This window comes from Lipophrys pholis, assembly GCF_963383615.2.
Source record: "Lipophrys pholis genome assembly, chromosome: 15".
NCBI classification, from domain to species: Eukaryota; Metazoa; Chordata; class Actinopteri; order Blenniiformes; family Blenniidae; genus Lipophrys; species Lipophrys pholis.
The window spans coordinates 4,990,720-5,016,999 of NC_137642.1; the positions used below are offsets into that span (position 1 = coordinate 4,990,720).

Sequence of the window (26,280 nt, forward strand, 5' to 3'; positions counted from 1 at the left end):
TGTGTGTGTGTGTGTGTGTGTGTGTGTGTGTGTGTGTGTGTGTGTGTGTGTGTGTGTGTGTGTGTGTGTGTGTGTGTGTGTGTGTGTGTGTGTGTGTGTGTGCGCTCTGCAGTGAGATCGGTACAGCCCTGCAGCATAACTACTTTGGCCCAGGATCTGTCTTCCACTATGAGCGGCTCAGTTGCCGCGGGAATGAGAATTCTCTACTAAAATGCCAGACCATGAAGTTTGTCGCTGGTGACTGTAGCCATGGCAACGAAGCAGGTCTGGTTTGTGCTGAACCTGAAGGTGAGGTTATCGTGTCACTTCAGACTACATACACACAAGATTCATAATCGTCATATTACATTTTCATGAAATATTCATTCATCCATATATGAATTAAAACAGGTTGAAGCCTTTCAGATTGTCAGACTAGTTTTAAGACACTCATTAGCACATATTCCAACAGTCACTGATGTTTCATTAAACTCAGATTGTGAACAGAATTTCCCAGAAAACACTGGGACTTGTGGTAACAGAGTTTCCTGTTGTTACAAGTCACTGTTTAGCAGTAATATTGCATTTAACTGTTATAATCCCTTCGGGGAAATTCTACCTGCGTTAGGCAGCCATGTGGCCTACGACCCTCCAGGGAGCTGATGGGGGTCAAGGGTCAGGCTCAGTGGTGAATGGTTTGCTGCAGGAATCGAACCTGCGAACTCCTGATCCCAAGTCTCGTCTCTAGCGTCTCGGCCACCACTGCCCACAAATGCAGGGTTTAGGGTTGTGAAGAGATCAGTTTGTTTGTTTGTTTGTTTTTGTTTTTGTTTGTTTTAAAATCCCACATTTTCCTTCACAGGCACTGGGAGCCCTCTGCGGTTGGTTGGAGGCCTTGAGGAGTTTGAGGGCCGTGTTGAGGTTTACCACAAGGGCAGGTGGGGAACCATCTGTGATGACGAGTGGGATGACACTGATGCTGAGGTGGTGTGTCGACAGTTGGGCATTGGGTAAGAAAGAAATACGTCTGTTTCAGTGTGAAAATGGTGCAAACAGCGTGGTTAAAAGCATTTTGCAACTTGTAATATGTGGAATTTATAATATTACCCCAAAAATAGTTAGAGTTTGAATTGGCACCAAGTGAACAGAACGAGAGAGCCCACTGTTTGTTGGTTGTTCCTGAATGTTCCATGAGGCGCTGCATGTTGTTTGTAAGATCAGGAGACATAACACAACACTGAAGCACAGAACAAGGCAAGGCAATGTTTGATTGACTGGCAAGTAAGAACATTTTGCAATCTGTTTTCAGATCCTGACCCGTCCTGTCCTTACGTTACACACCTGGAATTAAGTCCAAGGTCACTGTCTCAACCTGCTCGTCCCTCAGACGTGTCCTATTCCAATCCCACCTGACACCAAGCCATCCCATAACCACAGACACATATTCATCCCTGTGAGCAAAAGTAAATTGCTCAGCTGTGCAGGTTGTTGGAAGAACCAGCAAACTCCACGAAAAAGGCAAGAGGTTGCCACCATTTCATCATTTAACATTACAGAAGCCCTCTCTACAATCTTTGCAATAGACAACAACAACAACTGTTCTTTATCACATACAACCGTTTTTGAAGGACAAAATGGACAGAACTGTGTACACACATCAGACTGGGCGAAGAATTTTACATTTTGATTATTTTCTAGGGCAAACTCATCCTAGGGGGGGAATTCCAAATTACCTGAAATTTGGCCAGTTGATAGAAAAAAGGGCTGATGAGAAAAACTAATTAAAATCTTCCTGTTCGCCATGAAAAAGGAAGTGCAGTGGAAATATCCTGACCACGGTCCGATTGGCCTCATACTTTGCATGTTGCATGAGTGTCCGGGTCTGCTCACAGACATATGATGATAACCACCATCGGCCACAGCGCCACCTGCTGCCTCCAGAGTACCCCCAGATGTTCTTCAATCTTAATGATTTTTTTTAAGTGAGCATTTTGTTCAGATACTTTTTTCTATTGTAATGTGATTTAGTTCAATTGTAATGATTTGATGGGAGTTCTTCAAGCAGGGTTGACGTTAACTGATTGGATGACGACTTGCAATAGTGTACTTTACCCACCTCATTTAAATAAAGGTCTGCAGCTCTATGCAGACCTTTTTTTCTTTATTAAGCTTTCTGGTGTTTTACATTCCCTTCACTTTTTTTCAGTATCGTGTTAATTCACTGTTTTCAATGCAATAAAGCAAAGTCAAGAACTGAGCTTGTTGTTGTATGACTGGACTTCTTCATCACCCCATCCCACCCCCAGATTGGAGGCGTATTGCACTTACATTGATTCTCTTTCCTTTCGTCATCATGCTGCTTTACATGCCGGCCGCTCTGGAAACGCAGGCAACACTGGCCACAGGAACCTTTTAGCTCCTTAAAGAGTTTACAGGCATTTTCAGTCAAAATGCAGCTTTTCTCACATTTGAAATGTCTTCTTTGTATTAATACAAACAACTGGTAAACGTGGAACCTTCATAAAGTTAAAGATTTCTGTCTTAACCAACAGGGGCGTGGCTAAAGCATTGGCACAGACCCACTTTGGACCAGGTTCTGGTCCCATCTTCCTGCACAGGGTTCAGTGCACCGGTAATGAACTCTCTCTGGAAGAATGTCCTCATAGCAACTTGGAGCAGCACACCTGTAACCACATGGACGATGCAGGGGTGTCCTGCAATCCTTACACAGGTAAGGTCCAGGGAAAGTAACACACTAATTCACACATCAGTCTCACACCTCAGTGTTTAAGTCAGGAAATCAGATCACTATTTTCTCAAACAAATAAGATAAGTCTTCTCTACTAACATGCAGAAATCAGAAGGATCGCTGAGGCCAAATAAAATTGGGAATAAATTTGAGGAACTTTCAAACTTGTTCAGGTTCAGTTTGTGTTGGTCTTGGTTCCATGTGGCCTCAGAGGTAACTGGTGTTTGGTTTAAGCGGAACTCATTTCCATCTTTCTCCCCCTGGTTAATTCTTCTGGCAGGTGAACTCCAAGACACAGATCACTGACGATGCCCTGGTGGAGAGTGCTGATCATTGGTTAGGATGTGGTGGTGGAGGAGCCGGGCGATCTCAACTATTACTGATACTGGTCACTCTTCATCTAGTGTCGTAGTTTACCATTTCTTAAAACTAAACTTTAGGTCTTTTTTATAAGGTTAAGTAAAAATACATGTATAGTGAACAGATATTGAACTGGTGTGTGTGTGTGTGTGTGTGGCGCTGGTGCTGAAACGTTTTGCTACTATATCACACACACATGCACGCCACCATCCTGCAAAATATCTAAATCATTAACTGCTCTATAGGGTGTTGTTCTTTTGTTCCTTTATGTATTTGTTTGTTTGATACTCAGTCGATGTTTATGCCTGGAAAATGCAGCTCAGGCTCGTTTAGTTGTGCAACGGTTGCTTGTTGGAAGGTGTTTGGATCAGCGTGGTAACTTTAACTGTCATCAACAAGGACATTATCTGTTGCTGTCCCCTCTCTCTCTCTCTGAGCAGTCCCGCCCCAGTCCCGTCTGGCAGCCATGTCAGTTTCTAATAAAGGCTGCAACAGTAGGAGATTCCAAATCTCTTCCTATTGCAGGAGCAAAAATTGTTCTGACATTGAAAGACTCTCAATCACACAACAGTGTATGACTTGGCTGTCGAACAGGTGAAGGGATTCAAAAACAAAACGTTTGCTGTTATATCGTCCAGTTCAATGTGTTCTGTGTGACTGCAGATGGTGCGGTCCGTCTGATGGGAGCTGACAGTCACAGAGAAGGTCGTGTGGAGATTTACCACCAGGGACATTGGGGCACTGTGTGTGATGACAACTGGACTGAAGTCAATGCCCAGGTCGTGTGTCGACAGCTGGGCTTCAGGTCAGTGCATCAAGCATCTCCTGATAACTTTGCCTCTGAGCCTGAACACCTTGTGTCTTGTACTCATTTTAAATCAGTGTAAATAGTCTTAAAGTAATGCAGGCCGTCCTCCAACATCCTCCACAGATAACCAAGTCTCAAGTACAAACTCCACTGCACTTTTTTCAATTTGTATAAGGCTGTCTGCAGATTTGAATGTGGTGGTGGTGGTTTTATGTGTGAAAATCCAGTTCTGATTAATGTTTTGTCTGAAACATGCAGTAATTTATGAGTAAATGTCGACTTTCTAATGTTCTTCACATTATGGCATCCCATTGAAAATCTGATTGTCTGCAACTGTTGTTACACAAATAGTTATGTGGAACTATGTCATTGTAGCACAGGACCTGGTCTCTCCTGGGTTCTGCAGATGGGCATAGAAAAACGGACACAGCTTCCCATTTAACCATTTTATTACCCCCCCCCCCCCCCCCACACACACACACACTCTCTTTGCTGTCCTGCTGCACTCACGCCCTCCTCACCTAGCAGTCCTCTGCAGCATGTGTGTCCTCTCTCTCCAGTCCACACCATGTCAACCTTTTTGAGCAGAAGAGGTGAATAGCGCCTGATGAGATTCCTCAGTCACCTTCCTCACACATATGTCCACCGGGAAGGCGTCCGATCTAATCAGCTCCCCCATCGCTGCAGTCCCGTGTGGGCCCGACCTCGACGCCCCCCCTGACATCACTGCAGGTGCCGCCACCGCTGCGTCTGACGTCAATGTGGCCGCGGCGGCCCTGCCTGAGACTGAGGAGGGAATTGGTCATCTCTTGAGGATGTTGGAAGGGCTGCACTACTTTAAAACTGATTTCATGTCCAAGACAAAATAAAATCTGCTCCGTTTGCAGGATACTTGACTGAACTACTCCTGATGCGCAAAGGGTTTAGAAGAGTTTCCTACTGCTGTCATTGCCAATGTGTCAAGCTCACAGACAGGCTGATATTTGTTTGGATTTTATTCTATAATTTAGCAGAACTAGCATATATTGCATTTGTTTAAGCTGAAAATATTGTCAAGCTGAAATCAGCCAGCAGAGATAGAAGATGGTTTAGGCATCAAACGGACGTTGGGCCACATGGTGGAGCAGTGCTTAGCGCTGTCAGGGATTGCAGGTGGTGTGTGGATGGACCCAAGCGCAGACTCGCAGAGTTCCATAAGACCAGGGAAGACCATGGAACACAAGGCGACACAAGGGCGCCAAGAGACGCGCCAAGAGACGCGACATGACGACACGTAGACAAGACGATCCAACCATGACAACAGAGTGAGAGGGGTTTAAATATACAAGGAAGGGGTGGACACAGGTGGAACACAACGATGGGAGCACAGAGAGGGAGAAGGCCATTGGTTAATTGGAAAAACGAGGTGAGACACACAGGGGCAGACACAGAGACCTGACAAGCGCTCACAGCAAGGTCATGGTTCAAATACCAGCCCGGGCCTTTCTGTGTGGAGTTTGCATGTTCACGCCGTGTCTGAGTAGGTTTCATCTGGGTTCTCCAGTTTCCCCCCACACTCCCTAAAACAGGCACCCGGGTCCCCGAGCAAGAGCCTCGGTCCCCACCAGCTCCCGCTGAGCGGCGCTCTGTTTGGCTGCTGCCGATGGGGCAACTTCGACATTTCCCCCAATATGACAAATTGAGGCATGATGATCAAAATTTTAAGTTCATTTAATTTAGTTTTAATTTGAAAACATAGCATTTTTGGAACATACCCCCAAAGACCCACTTTACAACCCGGGGGGTCGTGTCCTTTCAGGCTGTAGCCCCCAGACTATGGAACGACATGCTCCCGTCCCTCCGCATGCTCCACTCTACGGACTCTTTTAAAAAACACTTAAATAACAAAAGTGGAAAATCCATTAACCAAAACCTTTCCAAAATAAAAAAGTTTCAAATTTTTTGAAATTATTCTTGTGTTGTTTTAGTGCTCCCACTTCATGTACAGCATTTGTGATTTATTTTATCTGTGAAAAACACTTTATCAATAAACCTGGAGATGTTTTGCATGTTACAAACACAAACACCAGCATACATGGAGCTTGAAGTGTCAGACTGTGTTCCGTACCAGGGAGTACATGAGGTCTGATGTTACTGATCACCACTTGATAAAACCACTCTTGCGGGACTCACCGAGATTTTCTGTATTTGTGGATTGTTTGCAGGGGCCGTGCAGAGGTGTCTCCTGACGGGCTTTATGAAGAAGGTCGAGGGCTGATCCTCCTCGATGAGGTGCAGTGTCAGGGAACAGAGAACACTTTACTGGCCTGCTCACACTCCGACTGGAGCCAGCATGACTGCTCACACAATGAGGATGTGGGAGTGCGCTGTGAATGGGAAGGCACCAATGAGATAACGAACACTTTGACTTCTGGAGGTAAGAACTTTGACTTGAAAAACAACAGATGTTGTTCAGTCACAAGTCTAAATAAACAAACTGATTTTGTTCAAAATGAAAAAGAGTTTTGAAAGGGAACTGCTTACCAACATTGAAAACATCTTAGGAAAACCTAAGTCATTGGCAAAATATGATGGCGGTAGCACCATGATGTTGGGATGCCTTACTTTAGACAATGGAAAAGGGATTTAAAATAAATATCTAAATAGAAATCATATTGTAACTGCTGGATTGCATCTCGAGTTGAGATAAGTTGTGTAGTTCCAGCAGCAAATACAAAAACAGACACTTAAGTTGCACACAAGGAGAAACACAAGATATTAAATGTTCAACTATACCAGCGACATGCTGAAGTACATCGTGTGCAAGAAAGTGCAATATGCCTTACACTTGTCAGATATCAGCGTTATACAGTCTGCTGGCAGCAGGCAGGAAGGACTTTCAGCTGCGCTCAGTCCTGCTCAGAGGAGTAAGAAGAACAAAGATCTCTGAGTTTCTCTACGTTCCATAATACCATGTTTAAACATCTTCTTAATGTGAATCTCTACTTTAGTAAAAAACAGCCCTAACCCATCGAGGTATGACTGCCACTGGCACCAAGATGCACACATGTAATACTGACTCTTGGTTGCCCACTTGTTCACAGTTTTCTCTTTCTTGGACCACCTATGATGGCGACAGGCTGCAATGTAGAGATGCTATGACCCAGTCATCTGGCTTTCACAAGTTGGTCATTGCTCTAACTATCACGCAGGCCTATTTTTCTACAACTTCTCACACAGCGCATTCAGAAACATGATGTTCACCCAATGGATTTTTGTACAGCCAAACTCAGGTGTCACAATAAAGAGACAATCACTGCTACTCACTCCACCAAAATCTTAGGAGATGATTTACAATTGACCCTCAGTGTTTACCTGCAGGCTCGCTGGTGCGTTTGGTTGCTGGCGAGAGCAGGAAGGAGGGCAGAGTGGAAGTCTTCATCAACGGCCAGTGGGGGAGTGTGTGCGACGATGGCTGGAACGACATCAATGCGGCTGTGGTCTGCAGACAGCTGGGATTCAAGTTCGTATAATATTTTATTATTTATTGTTATATAAAAAATGTCATGAGAATGAATGCTCTCAGATTGGAAATTCATAGAAATGTGTTCCTCAGAGGATTTAAAGTTTTTCTTTGTAAGCAGATTAACCTCCATTTTCAAGAATAAATGGATTAAATGGTTTGTTGATTGGTCCTCTACTTTGTCTTTAGTCTTACTGTTATTTTTAGTGTCACCTTCCCCTCAAAAGTTTGATTTCATTCATTCATTCAATTTGTATATTTATGTATCCATTAATTTATTGCTGAATTATCTATAGAGCAGATAAGAAAGGCATTCTCAGTTAATTACATATCATTAGGGTGAGAGGTAAATGCATGCACTGAAGAGAAGGAACAAAAATCCAGAGTGACCTCGTGCTTGAACTGTGAAGCTTTAACAAAGATCAAAGTTTTCAACAGGCTGATCAATCTGTTAAATGCTTCCAAAATACAGAAATGTGACTATATTTGTGAACCCCGGGTGTTTCCTTGTGCTCTCCTCTCAGAGGTGCTGCTAAAGCTCGGTCCATGGCGTATTTTGGCGAGGGTCAAGGTCCGATCCATCTGGACAATGTGCGGTGCTCAGGCACGGAGACGTCCTTAGGTCAGTGTGCGGCTGACGGTCAGAATGGTCATGACTGTCGCCACAGCGAGGACGCCGGAGTCATCTGCGATTACACTCTGGATCCCCTGGGAGATGGAGCCATGACAATGCAGACCTGTGGCCTGAGGCTCAATAATCAGCGGCGTCGACGCAGGATCATAGGAGGAGATAAATCACTGAGGTTAAACACACACACACAAACACACACAAATGTCATGACATAGAACCCCAGCAGAGGTGTTCCTGCACAGGTTTTAGTGGCTGGCGTGTCAGGGGGAATTTGCAGCTGTCTGACAGGCTGACTGAGGAGTTCCGTGTGATTTCAGGGGTGAGTGGCCCTGGCAGGTGTCTCTGTGGCTCAGGTCACAGTCTAAAGGCAATCATCCGCTGTGTGGAGCGTCATTAATCAACTCATGCTGGGTCGTCACCGCTGCACACTGCTTCAAAAGGTAGGAGATGGCTCCCTCTACTGGTCTAATGCTGTCATTACAAACATTGGATCCAAACGTCCATACGTTCATTCAATTGTCCTTTATTTTATTTAAGTCCATTTTTAATTTTCGGAGCTCAATCAATAAGTGGTCGTCCTGGGAAGTGTCATAAGTCGTTTCATGGTTTTGATTTTATCTTCCAATTCTTTTCCATTATTTTTTTCTTTTTGGTCTTGTATGAGGAATAAGAAATAATTTAGCCTCTCCTGACAAATTTAGCCATCTCCCAGAGGACACCGGGAGAGTACGTGTGTGTGTTTACAGAATTGACATACATTACATATTGTTTATGTTCACATCCTTTAAAATGCTGCTTTTATTTGTCTGCACATAAATAAGAATGACATCACTCGATGTTGGCGTTGATTAAATCTTCATATCCAATCTACAGGTTCGGCAGAGATCCAGCCCGCTACCTTGTTCGCCTGGGAGACTACCACACGGAGGAGCAGGATGACTTTGAACGCACCTTGTCCCCTGAACACATCGAGATCCACAGAAAGTACCGCACTCAGGGCTGGGAGTACGACATCGCCCTGCTGCGGCTCAAAGGCACGGAGGGCAACTGTGTGTCTTTCAACCCTCACACCGGCGCAGTGTGTCTGCCACAGCCGGGCAACAAGTGGGAGAAGAGGCCCGCTGCCTGTGTGATCACTGGCTGGGGTATCAGAGGTAATTACCTATCTGCCCCACGATTCAGCAGGGCACCATGGCATGCTGGGCAATCTGCTGACGTCTGATTTCCTTTAGCATAGGTGCCGATTTATATTTTCCAAATAATCAAATATTGTAGCAGCTCACTTCATGTCGTTTTCCTTCAATAGAGAGAAAAGTTAAGCGATTAAAGTGAAAGGTGTGGTTACAGAAGCTTTGCAAGACGGCTTGTCATGACGCTGTAACCCAGTGGTGGAATTCTCACCTGCCACACAGGAGTTCCCGGTCGGTGTGACAATTTTTGCAAGAATTTATTCAAATATGTTTAGTTTTTTTTATTATTATTATTATTGATGGGCTTATCCTACAATGGAAACGGTGCATCATTTCAACAAAACCTTTTTTCTGCAGAGCTTCTGGGTTTCATCACCTCTGGTGCACAAAATCAAAGGGAATACTTGAAGAGTTGAATATTTTGTTAATTATTACGATTAAGGAATGAAAAATAAAATAAAGAAAAATATTTTGGGGCTGGCAAGAATGTGTCAGATATCAATATGCAGCTTTGTGACGATTCTGCTTTTAATAAAGGTTAAAAAAAAGAAAAGAAAAGCACACTGCAAGGAGTTAACGGCAGTAAATCCTCCCGAGTCCAGGCCCTGTGTACGGCCTTGTTCCACTACCGCAACTTCAGTGTGGAGATGGTTGCAGAGTACAGCAAGTTGCAGCATCGCTTCAGCAGCCTGGAGGACGAGAAGGAGAAACTGCAGGAGGAGCCAGGTCACTGCTTTACAGCGTGAACAGAAGCAAAAAGACTCGGAGCTCCAGGAGAAAGACCGACTCCTGAGAGAGACGCAGGAGGAGCTTCAGGACCTGAAAGTCTCCAGTCTCACCAAGTTGAAACGGCTCGCATCATCTTCAACGAGCTCAAAGAGCAGCTTCTCGACCTCCACATAGAAGTGAGCCAGAAGAAGAAGGAGGTCACAAAGTTAAACCCCCTCATGGCGACCACCAAGGCTGAACAGGAGAAAGCGGTGGCCACTGTGTTGGAGGAGGAGGCTGCAGCTAAAGACGCTCTTCCAAATACCCATGAGAGGACAGTCGTGAGGCGAGAGAAAGAAAGGAGAAAGAGTGAAGGACTGGAGACAGAGGAGACAAAAACAAGGGGGAGAAGTGGTAACACTGTTACCTCACAGGAAGCTTCCAGTCTGAGGGAATAGATTCTAATAGAAACCACTGCACTGGTCCCTTATACAATATATGACACATTAGTTGTTAAATAAAGTGACTGCAGTGGGGTGAAATCTGTGTTTGAGTCCGCTTGTTCTTGTTTTTATTGCCCTGTATCGTTTGCCTGATGGCAGCAGTTCAAACAGTGAATTTCCTGGGTGTGAGCTGTCCCTGATGATATTGTGGGCTTTTCTGAGGCAGCGGGAACTGTGCAGTTCTTCTAGTGTTTGGAGAGGCCGGCCGACGATCTTCTGATGAGCCTCTGGAGCGCTTTCCTCCGTACCGCTGCTGTACCACACATTAGTACAGTATGTCAGGATGCTCTGCATGGTATATTGGTAGAAGGACACCAGCAGTCTCTGTGGGACGCTGTTCTTCCTCAGCACCCTCAGGAAGTGTCGTCGGGTAAAAGTTTTCCTTTTAAAACGCCGGCTCGTGGTTGTTTTCCTCACCAAACATGGCCGGTGCTGTGAAAAGAGGACATGATGCAGCACGGTGGTGTAAAATGTTCCTGTGCCACTTTTTATTCCCGCTTCATTCTTCACATTTCAGTGCTCCTGGCTCACTTCACTCTTGTGTTGTGTCAGGTGAATTTTCCTCGGGGAGACAGAACACACAGGAATCAGACTGAGAGCGATTTGAGAAAGTTTAAGACAATTTTACTACATTATTCTTGCAAAAAGAGACAAAGTCACAGTCCAACCTCTGCATGATTGTCAAGGAGTTTGCCTAACTCTGAAGTCAGACAGTGCCTTCTTAAAGGCTGGAATTGTTTTGAGACTGCATTGAAGGACACCAAAAGCAGCACAAATGTTTGAACAGTGCTGACACAGGTCATCCTTGAACACAGACTGCAAAATTACACGTCATTCTTTATGAGACAAAACAAGATTTCCATAACAGTTGTCGCTCTGCTTCCCTCGTCAGACTCAGAGTATTCCCGGACCCTGCTGCAGGCCTGGGTTCCCCTGCTCCCTGCCAGGAGGTGCAAGAAGCGGTATGGCGATCGCTTCACTGGGCGCATGCTATGCGCCGGCAGCCTGTCAGAGCGCCACCGTGTGGACAGCTGCCAGGGTGACAGTGGAGGCCCGCTGGTTTGCCAAGGGGAGGGGGGTCGCTGGGTACTGACTGGTGTCATCTCTTGGGGTCACGGCTGTGGTGACCCATCATTCCCTGGGGTGTACACTCGTGTCAGCAGGTTCCTGCGATGGATAGACAAAGTCACAAACAAACCCTACAAGAACTGATGACAATGAATCGCAGTAACACTGGTGTCACAGCGTTTCCAAGAGGGTCAGGACTGGATGTCTGTGGGGTGTCTGTTGGTATAAACTGTTTAGAAGGCACCCACTTTTTGAGTTGTTCTTCTAAAAGCTTTGCAGAACTACTTAACCTCCAACCCTGGATTGTGGGAGGAAGCCAGAGTTACGGCTAAAACCCACACACAGGTACAGAAAAATAAAACCCAACCAGAGAAGCTTGTCAGCCAGCAGGTGAGGTACCTCCGACATGTTTACAGGGTGCAGCTTGTGATGGAAGCACGGGTGGGGGGTACAGATAGAAATAACACCATCATAATAAATGTTACAGATGCACCATTTACAAAGACTGAGTCAAAGCCTCGAGACAACAACAGATAAGACATGTCATTTATTGCTAATGTATTGCTCACATATATTGTATTTTGAAAAGAAAGAGCTGGCATTGACCAGAATGTGCTTCTTGGTGTGAGGCCAGCGACGTGTGGTTAAGTTATTCATGTGGTGTTCTCTCTGCACAGTTCACTGCAGCTCCAGTCACGGGATTTTGACTTTCAAAGACAATTTTCTCCACAGTGCAATGATTCATTTCACATATGTTTGAATTCATTTGAATTAAGACACTTCTCCACAGTAGCATCAGACTTTCAATCTGAGGGTCAAGGGTTCAAGTCCCGGTTCAGGCTCTTAGTCCCCGGCTTGCTCAGTTGGTAGAGCATGAGACCCATAATCAAAGGTTGATAGAACAGAATATTCATTTGTAAATTTCCATTGGTCCAGACATCAGGACATGCTTACAGATTACAGAGTTTGAATTGAATCATTCGAATTCCTCACAGTGCAAACGTCCACACACACTCCAACCATATCCTCTCCCAACACAACCTCACATGCCTGTTAGTGGGATGTGGGAGGAGACCGGGGACACTGGACGTGCAGGGCAGCCAGCTGAAAGCCATGATCTTCTCACTGAGGTGAGAGTGCTGACCTCTACACTGTAAGATTGTGCCACATTTGTAAATACCAACTTTTTCCCATGTACATTCCACAAACATTAGCAGGATAAAGATCCAGTCATTGTTTAGTATTACTACAGGTATAAATAACTACGATGCTGCTGAATGTATTTCTGTTTGCTGAAGCTGAAGTCTTCACAATCCTATCAATTAAGTCACCCTGTGGTGCTTTAGGTTATGTACACAGTGATCATTTGAAAGTATATGTCATAGAAAATCTTAAAATATGTCCAAACAGCAACACAAACTGGAATTTGTACAAACCTAAAGAATGATTGTTCTTATTTATTTGTTTCTATTTCACTGATTTATGAAAAAGTGGGTTGTGGTTCATCACTTGATCTTATCATCAATCTTGGACTCAAACATTACATTATATCATTTGTTTGTTTTTATACTATGGTTTTGACTCCCTGCACCCTGACCCAGGCACGTTACACGGGTATTGTACCTGCAGTCAGATCTGCCTCTTGTACCTGTACATACAACATACTGCATGTCCGGTTGGTATTAACATATTTATGTGAACTAAGATTGTGAGCGTTCAGCCACATTGTACCTTCATTTGTTTGTTCGTTTTTTATTCTGTTCTGGATGTCATTTATATTGCTAATCAAATCAAAGCATCTATGCTGACTTTGTCGACGTGTATTTCTTTTAAGTGTGGATTTGAACGTGGTTACATTCCTCTATGACACAAGAAAAAAGCTAATATAACTGGAACCATGCTGCTTGCACATTCTTCAGCAGAGCCACAAATATTCAAAAACTCACTAACAGACTGTAGAAGTTTATAAACGCCGCTGTTGCCCAAATGCTGTCCTGTCTTTGTTTGTTTCAGAATAAAAGCTGTGACGTATTTCAGTGTGTATAGTTTCCTTCCCCACACACTGGCCTCAGGTTAGAAGCATAAAACGACTCCAGTGACACGGTTGCCTCAGTAACGGGCGCGATATCCCCCAAACACTTATAATAAAAAAAACACAGAATTCCCACAATGTACTTTTTAACACTTATTTCACACGACAAGCGTTATACTTTCACAGCAGCATATTTTCAGCTGTTCCACTACCGCAACTGGGTTTTTTTTTTCCCCTTGTCCTGTTCGGGTTTGAATTCAAGAACGTAACCCGAGTTTTTAAACCCCCCCCAAAAAACTACAGCTTTCATGGCGTGTCCGATCACATTGGAAGTTGTAGTTCTTTCTTCAAAATAGTTATTTTTCCTAAATAGAAGAGGGAAATCTAAAACGGGAAGTGCATTTAGGGGTATAAATTGATGAGGAACACGTTTATTTGAATTCCATTTACAAATGAAATTGATACACAGAGGTGAAATTACATTTTGACCACATTTTGTAATGCCCCCTACTAGTGTTAACGTCAAGCCACAGCTTGCATGGTGGTACAAGTCAAGAGCTTTATATAACAGTTGGTCCCATGATTCTAGAGCCATTCATTCTTGAAAGAGAAGCTTTAAAAAAGGCACCCAAGTCAGAGTCCAAAGGGACAATATCTCTGAGCAGGAGCAAATTTGAACTTCCAGACTGACCTAATCTTGCTCCCCTGATCAAGCCCTTTCCAAAGATGTATCATGTTTAGTCCTATGACAGATTCTAGATTTTCACCGTTTGGAGCAGCCCTGTGGCCGGTGGAGTTTCCTGGGAGACGTGTGAAGCTCAGTTGGATAAAATGAAACTGAAATCGTTTTGTTAAACATAGTGGGTGAATCCTTCAATGACAACTTTATTATGCTTTACTGGAGCCCATGAGTGTCATGTATAGCCTTGTCAAAGATGTTTCATGGTTAAACCCTGTTTCACAATCTAACCCTAATATTAAGGGCATCCTCACCGGCTGCTTTATCTCCTCAGGGAAACACTTATTCATGTGTTAGATAGCTATAAGATATATATATAGTAGTCACTCCATGTCCTCTCATTTACCATAAATACACTTGTATGTTAAGGTTATGCAGGCCAGTGTGGGGGGTCAACGGGTCAGCTTGGCCTTCCTGTGCAGCCTGATGAAATAAAGCCTCTTTTGGGCCTTCTTCACCAGGACAGTGGTGTGGGCATTCCAGCCCAGGTTCATTGTGAGTTCAAGGCCAAGTACCTTTGATGGAGAGAGGCTGCAGAGGTGGGGCCTTCTTCCTGAAATACACCCATATGCAAGGTCTAATTTCTGTTGTTAGTTACTCAGTGCTTTTATTTTGCTGTATGGAATCTCCATTTGTAGGGACCGTTCTATATGTTGTTTTTAAAATTACTAAAGATTATTATTGGTGTTTGTAACCATATCCAGCTTAATCATGGAGAATACCAGAAAAGGTTTTAGGTTCCCGACCTCAGGAAAACACTGAGCTCACCTTTTCCCTGCACATCCCAAGGCAGAACAGCATCATCAGAGACGTCAGGCTGCTTCTGGATTCTTTATTTTACATTGAACAAAATACTTTTTGCTTACATGATAATGAAAATACATTTTATTTGTAGTGCATTTTACATTTGTGGATCTCAAAATGCTAAAAACAAGAATATAAAATACTTCAAACTGCTGTATAAACTCAATGAAGAAGTGCAGAACAAAGACTGGGTCTGTGGTGACTTCAAATGGTGTGGAAGTAAGGTCCACAGGGAGCAGAAAGCCCGGTCTCCCATGGGGCTGATGTTGGTCCTGGGGATATGAAGGTGTGATGAATTATTGGAGTGGAGAGAGGTGTTGTGGTGAGTCGGGGGAGCAGCTCCTCGAGGGGGGGAGGTGAGTAACCGTGGATATATTATTATTATTATTATGCATTTTATTTAAAGGTACCTTTCACTACACCCAAGGTCACCTCATAAACGTTTAAAACAACAACAACAAAACAATAACCAAACAAACCGCTTTTGTAAACATAATGGCGGGGACTGTAGCTCCCCCTGGAATAGCCATAGCACCCCCAAGATATATGATTATTTTTAAAGTGGTTATTTTAGGGTTTTTTATTTTTATTTTATTTTTGTGTGTGTGAACATTACAATTTGTTGTGTGGTTTATTAATAGATACACCACTAAAACATGCATTGAAGAGAACATTTTTCCTTCAGTGGAGGTTTTGGTGACTGGCAGCAGGAGTTAGTGTCTTTGTGTGTGAAATGTTTTGCTTCCTGCTGCTGTTGAGGCTCCATCAGTGACATTCTTGTGTTAAAGTTGACATTCAGTGGTGAGTTGAAGTGGCAGGCTTGTAAACTTTTCATCACTTTGGCTAAATATCTTGCGTATTGTGTCATATGGTAATGTTTTATATAGCTGAGCTTTGACTGTATGTGAGTGACATTTAGGTTCACGGTGCGGTGAGCATGTTGTTGTTGCTACAGTAGAAAATAAAGTAGAGATCCCTAAACTCCCCAGCTCCGTCACTGAAAGATCGAGCTCCCCCAGAGCACCAGCAGAATAAAAGAATACTATCCACCTGTTGTTCCCTCTGACTCCAAATGTCATTTCCCTGAGCATCAGGTAATAAGATGGGGTCATGACTTCCAATGGCATCTTGCACTTTTCCAGTGATACCCTGAAGGGAAGCAGACAACCAGCATCCTGCTGGGACTCAGTCTCCCACCAAGCAGCTCAGCAAGGAACACTGATCTGAGAGAAGAGCATCCAAATAAGTCTTCATATAGTTCATTCCCATGTGCATTTTACTATTTATATCAACAGTAAGTACACAATAGAGTCCATTTTCTAGGGAGCAATGTTTAAAACGCTTTAAAGTGGTTTTAACTAGGAAATAAGCGGTTTAGCCACTAGAGTGATGAGTCTCCTGCTCATCACAATACAATACTTGGTCTGATATATAAAGGCTTTTTCATAATTTAAACATTCTGGTTTAAATGAATCAATTCACACTGAAATCTTGTAAGAAGGTGGCCAGTTTCTATTTCCTTGTATTTGTCAGTACTTAAGGTGTCAGTCTATTGATCTAAGTTTCATTACAAGACAGGTTCATGTATTTGGATGAATTATTGTACCTTTCAACTGCACTTTACATTGTTAATCACATTCACCCATTCTGCTGCCATGCAAGGCACTGTCAATCTATTGGGAGCAATTTGGGGTTCACTGTCTTGCTCAAGGACACTTTGACATGTGGACAGGTGGAGATGGGAACCAAACCTGAGACATCACAATTTGTAAACCACCGCTCTTCCAACTGAGCCATGCCGCCCACACTGTGGACCTGTTTTATTTGTTTGTTTGTCATATAACGTTACGTGCAATATTCAGAGAGTGTGCTGGTGTGTGAATTTTAAGAATTAAATGATTTAATCTGCTTTGATGGAACTTCTGTGTGAGTGTGTGATACTATATTTTATATTACTATATTTTTCCTTTTTGATTGTTGATTAATCAGAAGTTATGTCCATTTAGTGCATGTCATCTTTGTGCTGCGAGCTTGAATTAAAAGAGAACAAAAGAATAGAAACTAACAGTAAGGCCCACTGGGAAAGGACAGGACAGTCACGTTACAAGGCAGATCTTCAATACTGACAAAGCAAAGTCATTTATCAGGTGTTGCCATTTCCTCCACCAGACCAACGGTAACAGAACAATGAACCCGCTGATCAGGCATCAGAACCGGAGGAAGTAGAGATGGAGAAATGATTAGATAAGACCCAACTGTGTTGATCTGAGTGTTTCCATCTATGGATGGAGCAGCACTGTTACATACAGGAAGTTCTTTATGACCATAAAACACTTTATGACCATAAAACACTGGTAATCATCCAGGGAACAGACATAGAGATGGTGACATCATGTTATCAGAGTATACAGTATATCTGAACAATAAACTGGACAAGGAACACTACAGAGCAGGTTCTATCAGCTCAGGAGATGGAGGTCTTTTGGAGTGCGGAGCGGAGCGGGCCGAGACGATACGGTAAGACCCAAGTCTGTTGCGTGGCCCCACTACAGGGAGTACGGTTAGAATGTAGGCAAGGCTGTGAACGCCGTGGAACAACGAGGGTATGTGATGTCATTATGCAACAGAAGTTGCGGCAGCAGAGAAAAGCAGTGAAACGTTCTCCATTCTGATCAGCAGAGTCCAGCTGATGTTTCAAAAGGCCGAGTCAACAAAACAACCAGTTTGCACACAGCAGCGTATGTAAAGAACAACGGCAGGGTTTACGGCAGATGAGATATTTAGATATTACTGCACGTAGAGAATGACGGTCATCACCACCAATCAGCAGACGTGTGGAAGAACGATGCTGACGGAGGTCCTTCACTTCTTCACCTCACTGCCACAGACGGAGGCAATTATTCACTTAATGCTAGATAATCAGGATCTACACAACTGATTACATTGAATGCCACACCACTCACACTCATGTAGAGCAAACCATTCTTCGCAAAAGAATAAGAAGATTAAATTGAGTCAACCCTTGTTACGAGTTTATATTGGAGGGAAACGCCACCGGTGTGTGCTTGTGAGACTCGGCTGCTCCAACGAGCTCTCTGCAGGTCTGCCGCTCCTCCTCTTCACCGGGCTGTGAAGAGCCTTCCCCGGCCATTGCACGACTCTTGTGTGGGCTGGAACAGGCCCATTTGTACAAGTGGAACGGATCATCTGTGAGGAGGGATGAAGCTGGCGCCTGGCTGCGTCCATCCCTCCCTGATGACAGCACTCTCGGTGGCACGGCGCTTCTTCTTGGCCCCCAGAGTGGCCGGAGGGACAGCTTGGTCTGCTGGCGTCACACTGGTGGAGGCAGGTTTCTTGACCCTGGCCTGTTTTTACATTTCTAGGACAGAGTGGATGGATTTTCCACGTCTGACAAGAAGACCTTTATGTCCACAGATTGTCTTCCGCACCTCTCATCTAGAGGGTCATTTCATTCTTTTAAAGTGTGCGAGTCTGATTCATCCTGAGAAGGAGAATCTGAAAATTAATAGAAAGAATCATCTTCCACACCGTCGTCGTCGTCCGAATGTTTTTCAGTCAAGTCACAGCCGTCAGTGTCGGGCGTGTGTGTCTGTGTGTGTGTTTTATGTCTGTATTGTCCTTTGTCTTCTTCAGTTTGTGATTCTTTGTTTTGTCAGTGTCTACTTCACTGTCCTCCTGGAATTTTCTTGTGCTACTTTTCTCAGGTTGTGGAGCCAAAAGTTTGTGTCCAACATCCCCACTTCATGCTGCCTGTGCTCACATACCCATATTACAGAGTGATACGTCCGGTCACTCAGGTATATGAAAGCCTGTCTCCAGAGGGATTGGACTTGTTCATCCAGTCGTCTTTACAGCCCAGTTTCACTCCTCTGAATCCACCGGAGAACTTTCTAAAGCAGATAAGCTCATTCTCCAGCAGCTGACAGGATTTCACAGTGTGTCCCCCCTCACCGCAGCCCAAACATTTCATGCCAGCTGAGCTCCCGTAAGTATTTAGTAGCACACGGAACCTGAGGTTGAGTTCCTCATTCCAGTTATTGAGTATCATAAATACTTGACTTAATTCCAGACAGGATCTCTTTGAAGGGAGACACCACCTTCTCAAATCTGGAAATCTAGAGCTCATCTGGCGCATAAGGAGGGACATTAGACCGGATCACCTGGACAGCCGGCTGGGACAGCGGCTGTACCTGGATCACCACGGCGCCGTTCATCCGGGCTGCCGCCTTCACGCTGCTGGAACCGACCTCTTCCCCCACAGCCAGAGCAATCTGCTCCACGCCGCAGGGGAAAAGGAGCAGAGATGTGGATCCCGTGTTTGCGGAAGGAAGCGCGGTGATGCAAGAGCAAAATATTTGACAAGTGAAGTGTCAAGCTCTGTGAAGCAATAAAGGAAAAACAGACTTGGCAACTCTGTCCGTCTCCTCTTTCAAGGCTCCACACGACAGTGATTGAACATTAACAAAGAAAAGAAAAGTCCACAGCACTTCCTCACTCTCAGCATCCACCGAAGAGAGGGAGAGAGAGAGAGAGAGAGAGAGAGAGAGGTCCTGGCAAACCTCAAGAGAAACCACTGACTCAGCTCTGATAGTCTGATTGACATGAATGTTGAGTTTCACACACTGAGTTGTTTTTGTGAGCTCGTGCTGCTGAGAGACTGACACACACACACACACACACACACACACACACACACACACACACACTGCAGGTACCTGCTTCACCAGGTGTGGCCGCCTGGCGTGACCATATTAGGAGCCCGGAACACACGCACCTGTGTGTTGTTGAAGTGGGTGGATTTTGCAATGGGTGCAATCTGTGAATCTCTGAAGGAAAACACCATGCATGAGGAGAAAATGGAATTACCCCCATCTAAGATACAATGGGATGAGGATTTATGTCCGGGGGGGTGGGGGGACAAGTCCACGTCATGAGTTGAAAGTACCTGCAGCGACTCTCCCGGCGGTGCTTCCTCAGTCACTGAAACCACTCGGGACGGAACAGACAGGATAACCCGTCGTTACCTCCTCCTTCTCCACTTCCAGGACTTTGTGTGGCCGCTGAGGATTGACCAGACGCTGCGGAGAACGATGGGGGCCGCCGGGCGCACGGTTCTGGCTGTTTTGACCGTCATTTTTCTGGTGAGGCTTCCTGCTTCGTTTTCCAAATAGGGACCAGACTTTAGTGGACATGGAGCTGAAACAAGAATGATTCAAGTAAAAGTGAAGAAGTTGTGGAGTTAGACCTGCAGCTGTGAGCCTCACCCTTGTTCTGTTTCACTTTCAACCTGTTTCCTTTCGTTTGACTTCAATCTGTCATTGTTTTCTGAAGAAACGCTCTTTAATTCAACCACACTGGAGTTTTTTTAAACTCAATTTAATGTGATCCTCCATCTCTTGTCTTCTCGGTGTGCACAGACATTTTGGGGGCAGGTGCTCACTGTAAAATTAGGAACACAGTAGGTCTGGTCCCGGTGGATGACCTGCTCCATAACCCTCCCCAGCCTGGAGGCCAGTACTTTGGACAGGGGTTTGTAGTCCACACAGAGCAACGACACAGGGCGCCAGTTTTTGATGTCCTGCAGGTTCCCTTTTTTAGGGAGCAAAGTGAGGACTGCCCTCCTGCAGGACACTGGCATGGAACCAGAGGCCAGACACTCATTAAATACGTCTAGGACATCCTTACCTAGGATGTCCCAGAACGCTTTATAAAACTCAGCGGTGAGCCCGTCAATCCCAGGAGACCTGCCCGTTGACATTGCTTGCAGTGCCGCCCGCAGCTCCTGCATTTCCAGGCAGGCCTCCAGCTGTTTGTTGGTCTCCTCGGAGACTTGAGGCAGTCCCCGCAGGAACCCCTCGAGGAGACCTTGCTCCTCCCTGTACTCTGACTTGTACAGGGACGTGTAAAAGCCCACCGCTCTCTTACACATCTGGCTTGGTTCCGAGATCTCCTGCCCCGTGTCTGAGAGCAGTGCGTGGACCACTTTCCCCTGACCATTCTTTTTTTCCAGGCTGAAGAAGAAGCTAGAGGGAGCATCCATCCCAGAGATGGTTTGATACCGGGACCGGACCAATGCGCCCTGCACTTTAACGTTCAGCAGGTCGGCTAAAGCCCTTTTTTTGCTTTTGAGGCTTTCAATATAACCTCGATCTCCTGTGGACTCATTTAAATGTTCCAGTTCCACTATCTCGGTCTCTAGATGCTTCATAGACCTGGTGATGTCACCTGTGACATTTAGGGTGTGCTGCTGACACAGGAGTTTGATCTGAGTCTTACCGTGGTCCCACCACTGCTTAAGACTGCTAAAATCGCCCTTCCTCTCTCTAAAAACCTCCCAAAAAAACATTAAAGCCTCTCTAAAACTTCTATCAAAGGTTAAAACTGAATTAAAATGCCAGTAGGCGCTTTTAGGTAAAACATTTCTGATAAAAATACTATTTAAAAGTAAACAATGATCAGTAAAACCAACAGGTATAATATCACACTTCTTAAAGACATTAAAATGACGTTTAAAACAATAAATACGATCTAACCTGGCTGAGGAGACCCTGCTCTTTCTAAAGTGGGACCAGGTATACTGTCGGCAGTCAGGATGCATCCTTCTCCAGACGTCCACTATGCCCTGAGAGTGGACCAGCTGCCTTAAGGCGTGCTGAGAGGCTGGATGAGGCTCTGCATGGTTGCGGTCTAATGCCGCGTCTTCTGTACAATTAAAATCTCCACCCAGAAACCAATAGTCCTCCGACCCACACCCACTTACCACCTCACTTAACTTGAGGAAAAATTGCTTCCTCTCTGCACCGGCTGTTGGGGCGTAACAGTTAATAAAAACACATTTAAAATGGTGGAACTGAGCTTTGATTAAAAGCAACCTCCCCTGTACACAGTGCTGGACCTCCAGTGAGTTGGGGTTAAAAGCCCTGGAGAAGAGGAGGCCCACTCCTCCACTGAGAGGAGGGTGGAGGCTCTACATGGCCTCCCCTTTCCATTCCCTCCTCCACTCAGCTTCATTACTAAAATCACTGTGAGTTTCCTGAAGGAACAGGACGTCTATCTTTTTAAGTGTGGCTGTCTGATAGATTGCTTGTCTTTTTCTCAGATAAAAGATCCCATGATAAAAGAGATGTTTAAAACTAGGATAAAAACAATTACATTAATTAAAACAAACTTGGCTGCCAGCATCATCATCTAAAAGTTTTTTGGCTTTCAACACAAGTTTCCTTAGTCTACAACCCTCCTGTTCTGTGAGGCCAGACTCCTGTCTGCTGCTCAGATGGAGTCTGGCCGAAAAAATAAAAAGACTGAGGTCTGGGAAGTGATCCTCTACTTTCACCCCATGTTGGTTTTTTGTTTGTTGTAAAAATATCTTAAATTTTTCTGCACTGTACGGTGTTTTGGATTTTTGGGAACTGTTAAAAGAAATGTCACTGTTGTCAGACACATACTCGTTTCCACTGTCTTCTGACACCCGATTCTCCCCACACATTTTCTTTGTTTCACTATTTTTTCTTTTCCTCCTCCTTTTTGCAGGTTTATTTTTTTTAATTTTTTCTTCCTCCATCTCTGCCTCCTCCACCTGATCTACATTGCTGCTACCTCCTGCCTCCTCCACCTGATCAGCTCTGCTGCTCCTTCCTTCTCCTTCCTCCTCTCTCTCCTACTCCGCGGAACAGGGCTGAGCCGACTCAGCCCGCAGCGGACAGGACTTCACCGTGTGTCCCTCCTCACCACAGCCAAAGCATTTCATGCCAGCCGAGCTCGCGAAGACAACGTAGTCATAATCATTTACTCGCACACGGAACCCGAGGTTGAGTTCCTCATTCCGGTTGTTGAGTATCATAAATACTTGTCTTCTGAAACATATCGCGTGTTTCAGCAGCGGAGACTTAATTCCAGACAGGATTTCCTTATAGCCAGACACGACTTTTCCAAATCTGGAAAGCTCCTTAGTTAAGAGCTCATCTGGAGCATAAGGAGGGACATTGGACAGGATCGCTGGGACAGCAGGCTGGGACAGCGGCTGCACCTGGACGAACCTGTCCAGCACGGTGATTCCCGTCTCCACAACGGAGTTGGCCTTCTCCACCCGGTCCATAAAGATCACCACGGCACCGTTTATCCGGGCCGCCGCCTTCACGCTGCTGTACCCGACCTTCTCCCCCACAGCCAGCGCAATCTGCTCCACGCTGCAGGGGAAAGGTGTCGAGATGCGGATCCCGTGTTTGCGGGTGAGCTTCCTCAACTCGGACGACATGGCCTCAGCCAGTCGCCGGCAAACACGGACCACGCAAACCCACCGAAAACCCAGAGAAAGAACGAAATAAAACAATAAGTGCTCTGTGATTATTAAACTCTAGTGATTGTGAACATTAACAATAAGCAGAAGCTTAATTTGTCCCTTTTAGAAAATGAAAGTGTTTTAAGGCTGGTTTACTTGAAACCCTGAGTTTAGGAAAAACAAAAGGTATATCAGGTATACTTTCAAACAACACATCAAAACAACGTTCAAAGCATTTTAGAATACTTTGAAAGAAACCTTAAAAAGAATTGCAAAATAAATGATCTGCTGTTTTAAACTCTTAGATTTTCAGTTATTAATAATTATGAGCATATCTAAACATTTATAAACATTAACAAACCTGGACACGCCCTGGCGTCCTCTATTGGCCAGCCGCCACTGGCAATAATCACATATACAGAAGAGCCAGGCAAAGAGAGAGGGAGGAGAAATAATAATTTAATCCTAACCTGCAAGTATTTTATCCAGCTTTAACACTTTGGAGAGCTCCAGGTCGGTCAACACGACAACCTGCTGTTTTGCTGTGAGTTACTCCTGTGGTAGTTACATTCAGCTTTACTGAGTGCAAATGACTTTCACTTTCGCTTACTTCAACAAGCCCCCACGCAAGTTTCTAAAATAAAACTTTCCATCTCAGAGTGGCTTTGTGCAGCTGCTCACGTTAGAAAACTATTGTACAAAAATTTGAATTAATTTGTTATGTATGAATCAGTGCTGTAAATCGATTAAAAAATGTACTAATTAATTGCACAATTTTCTGTCATTAATTGCGATTAATCGCATTGTTTTTCTACTGGAGCTTGTAATGGATATTTATTCAGGGAAACCACGATATTAATGACGACTCAACACAGACTATATTTAAATTCAAAGACTATTTTTATAATGTCCTTTTAGCTTTGCATTAAACCGTTTCTCTCCAAGATTAGCAAAATAATAGAAACATAAATAAATAAACTGTTTAACATAAGTCTGGGTTTTTAGAATATAATATTCAATCTGAGTTTGCATTTCCAAACGGCGCAGGGGAGTGACGTCAGCAGCCGCTCTCCTTCCTCTGACTGCCTCGCATCTGAACGGTGAAACCAGGAAATGAAAAAAACAGCGTGGCAGAGCCATATTGTCAGATTCTCTCATAGCGAGGGAACGGTGCTTGTTCAGTGATCTGCTCACGTACTGTGAGGTTTTGCGGTCGCTGAACGTACGGTGGTCGTTGAACACACCGCGGCCGTTGAACGTACCGCGACCACTAAACGCACTGCGGCGGCTGAACGTACTGTGGTACACAGGCTCCTCCCAAACAAGTCAAAACAAGCATTGAACAATTTGGTGAACACGTCTTTTTATTAAACTGATTCTCGTCATTCAATAACTTCTAAAGAGCTGCTTTGCCCCTCATGTCTCCTCTCTTGCTCAAGCGCAAATATGCACAGCTCCTTCTGGCTTATTAGATTAGATGCGCTGCACAATCAGAAGAGGTAGAGAATCCTCTGACGTCACTCTCATCGAAAAAGTAATTCCCTCTTTAGGTGTTCTGCCATAAAATGTGCAACCTGAATAAGGAAATGAAAATTCAGTTTGAATAAAGTATTATTAATTTCATTTATGAGTCAGATAATGCAGCTATATTGTTGAGGAATACGACCTCTGTTGCTGATTAATTTGCCTAACTGACCACTACAGGGCTCCGGTCAGAGAGCACACGAGACATCAGAGAGGATTTCAGTCCTTTAGTGAGGAATCTTATGAACGGTATTATGAGTATTCTGCATACGATAAAGTGAACGGAGCACACAGTTTTGTATTTTACTAGTAAGAGTTTGCCATGGTGATTTACGGTTTAGCATTTTCTGAAAGACACGAAAAATAAAGAATTACTATGATACACACTGTAAATCAAATGCAGTAAACAACATTCACTATAACATCAAACCATGTCCATAAACACGTAATGTCTATAAACATCCAGTCATCAAATCAACCTGGTTAGCTCAATGCTAATCGCGAAGATGCTAACGCACAAAAACAAACATTCTATAGAACACAAATCCCTCCACGAACTCAACACTACTACAAACGGTAGGAGACATATACACATTCTTTCCACAGCAGTATTATAATATCTCACATCGTCAGTGACTGCTTCACCATCGTAAACGTGTTTGCCTCCGAACGTGCATAGGAGGAAGGAAGTGCCCACTCGGCCTTTAACAATAAAAGCGCCCACTTCAAAATAAAAGCAGGAAGCCACACTCCACTATAACTTGGAGAATTCTTAACATATATCCTTGAAATGAAAAAGTATTTTTGCAAATGCATTTTGATTTTCAAATTTGACAATTCGAAATGGATTTTGGTCACTATTGGCTGGAGTGTCTTTTGAAAATTAAATCTTAATCATCATTTTCTTTTTCATTTTCATTAAGCCACAGAATAAGCAGTATTGTCAAAGAAAACTAAAAAGTAGTTTGGATGATTGGTTATTAATTTTTATTTATGAGTCAAAAAATGCAGTTTAATCTGAAAATGAAAAAGCATTTCTATACCAGCCACCCAATACTGGGCTGGTGAGCTGTTGCCTCGGTAGGTGGGTCTGACGCGCTAGGCGGCTATTGTTTACCTTTTTTGCTTTGTGTCCATCAATTGAGTCCAACGCTCCGGTAAGATATAAACAATCTCTTTATTTCAGTTAAGTTCTTAAGTTCAATTGTCCAGAGCACAAACCACAAGCATTTTCCGTTAAACTCCGCCAGAGCGGTCAAAAACCTGTGTGCCCTTCCGGGGTCAACACCTGTCTCCTCCTTCATTGCCCCAATCTAAATGCGCATGACGTCAGTGACACACCCACACAGGTCAAACATTTGTACACAATCCTAAATCACATTTG

At 44.3% G+C, this 26,280-nt stretch overlaps 1 protein-coding gene across 1 annotated transcript in view; it reads left to right on the top strand.

The window, feature by feature from the left end:
* The window catches only part of LOC308120504 (neurotrypsin), a 32,296-nt gene extending 18,766 nt beyond the window's left edge, over positions 1-13,530 (top strand). The window contains exons 5-14 of the mRNA XM_080481137.1: positions 113-288; positions 842-989; positions 2,532-2,710; positions 3,752-3,893; positions 6,101-6,312; positions 7,257-7,398; positions 7,923-8,201; positions 8,347-8,469; positions 8,903-9,183; positions 11,323-13,530. Of these exons, the coding sequence (XP_080337263.1) occupies positions 113-288; positions 842-989; positions 2,532-2,710; positions 3,752-3,893; positions 6,101-6,312; positions 7,257-7,398; positions 7,923-8,201; positions 8,347-8,469; positions 8,903-9,183; positions 11,323-11,642 (2,002 nt within the window). The 3' untranslated portion in view covers positions 11,643-13,530. The remainder of the gene's footprint in view (positions 1-112; positions 289-841; positions 990-2,531; positions 2,711-3,751; positions 3,894-6,100; positions 6,313-7,256; positions 7,399-7,922; positions 8,202-8,346; positions 8,470-8,902; positions 9,184-11,322) is intronic.
* The last annotated feature ends 12,750 nt before the right edge of the window (positions 13,531-26,280 follow it).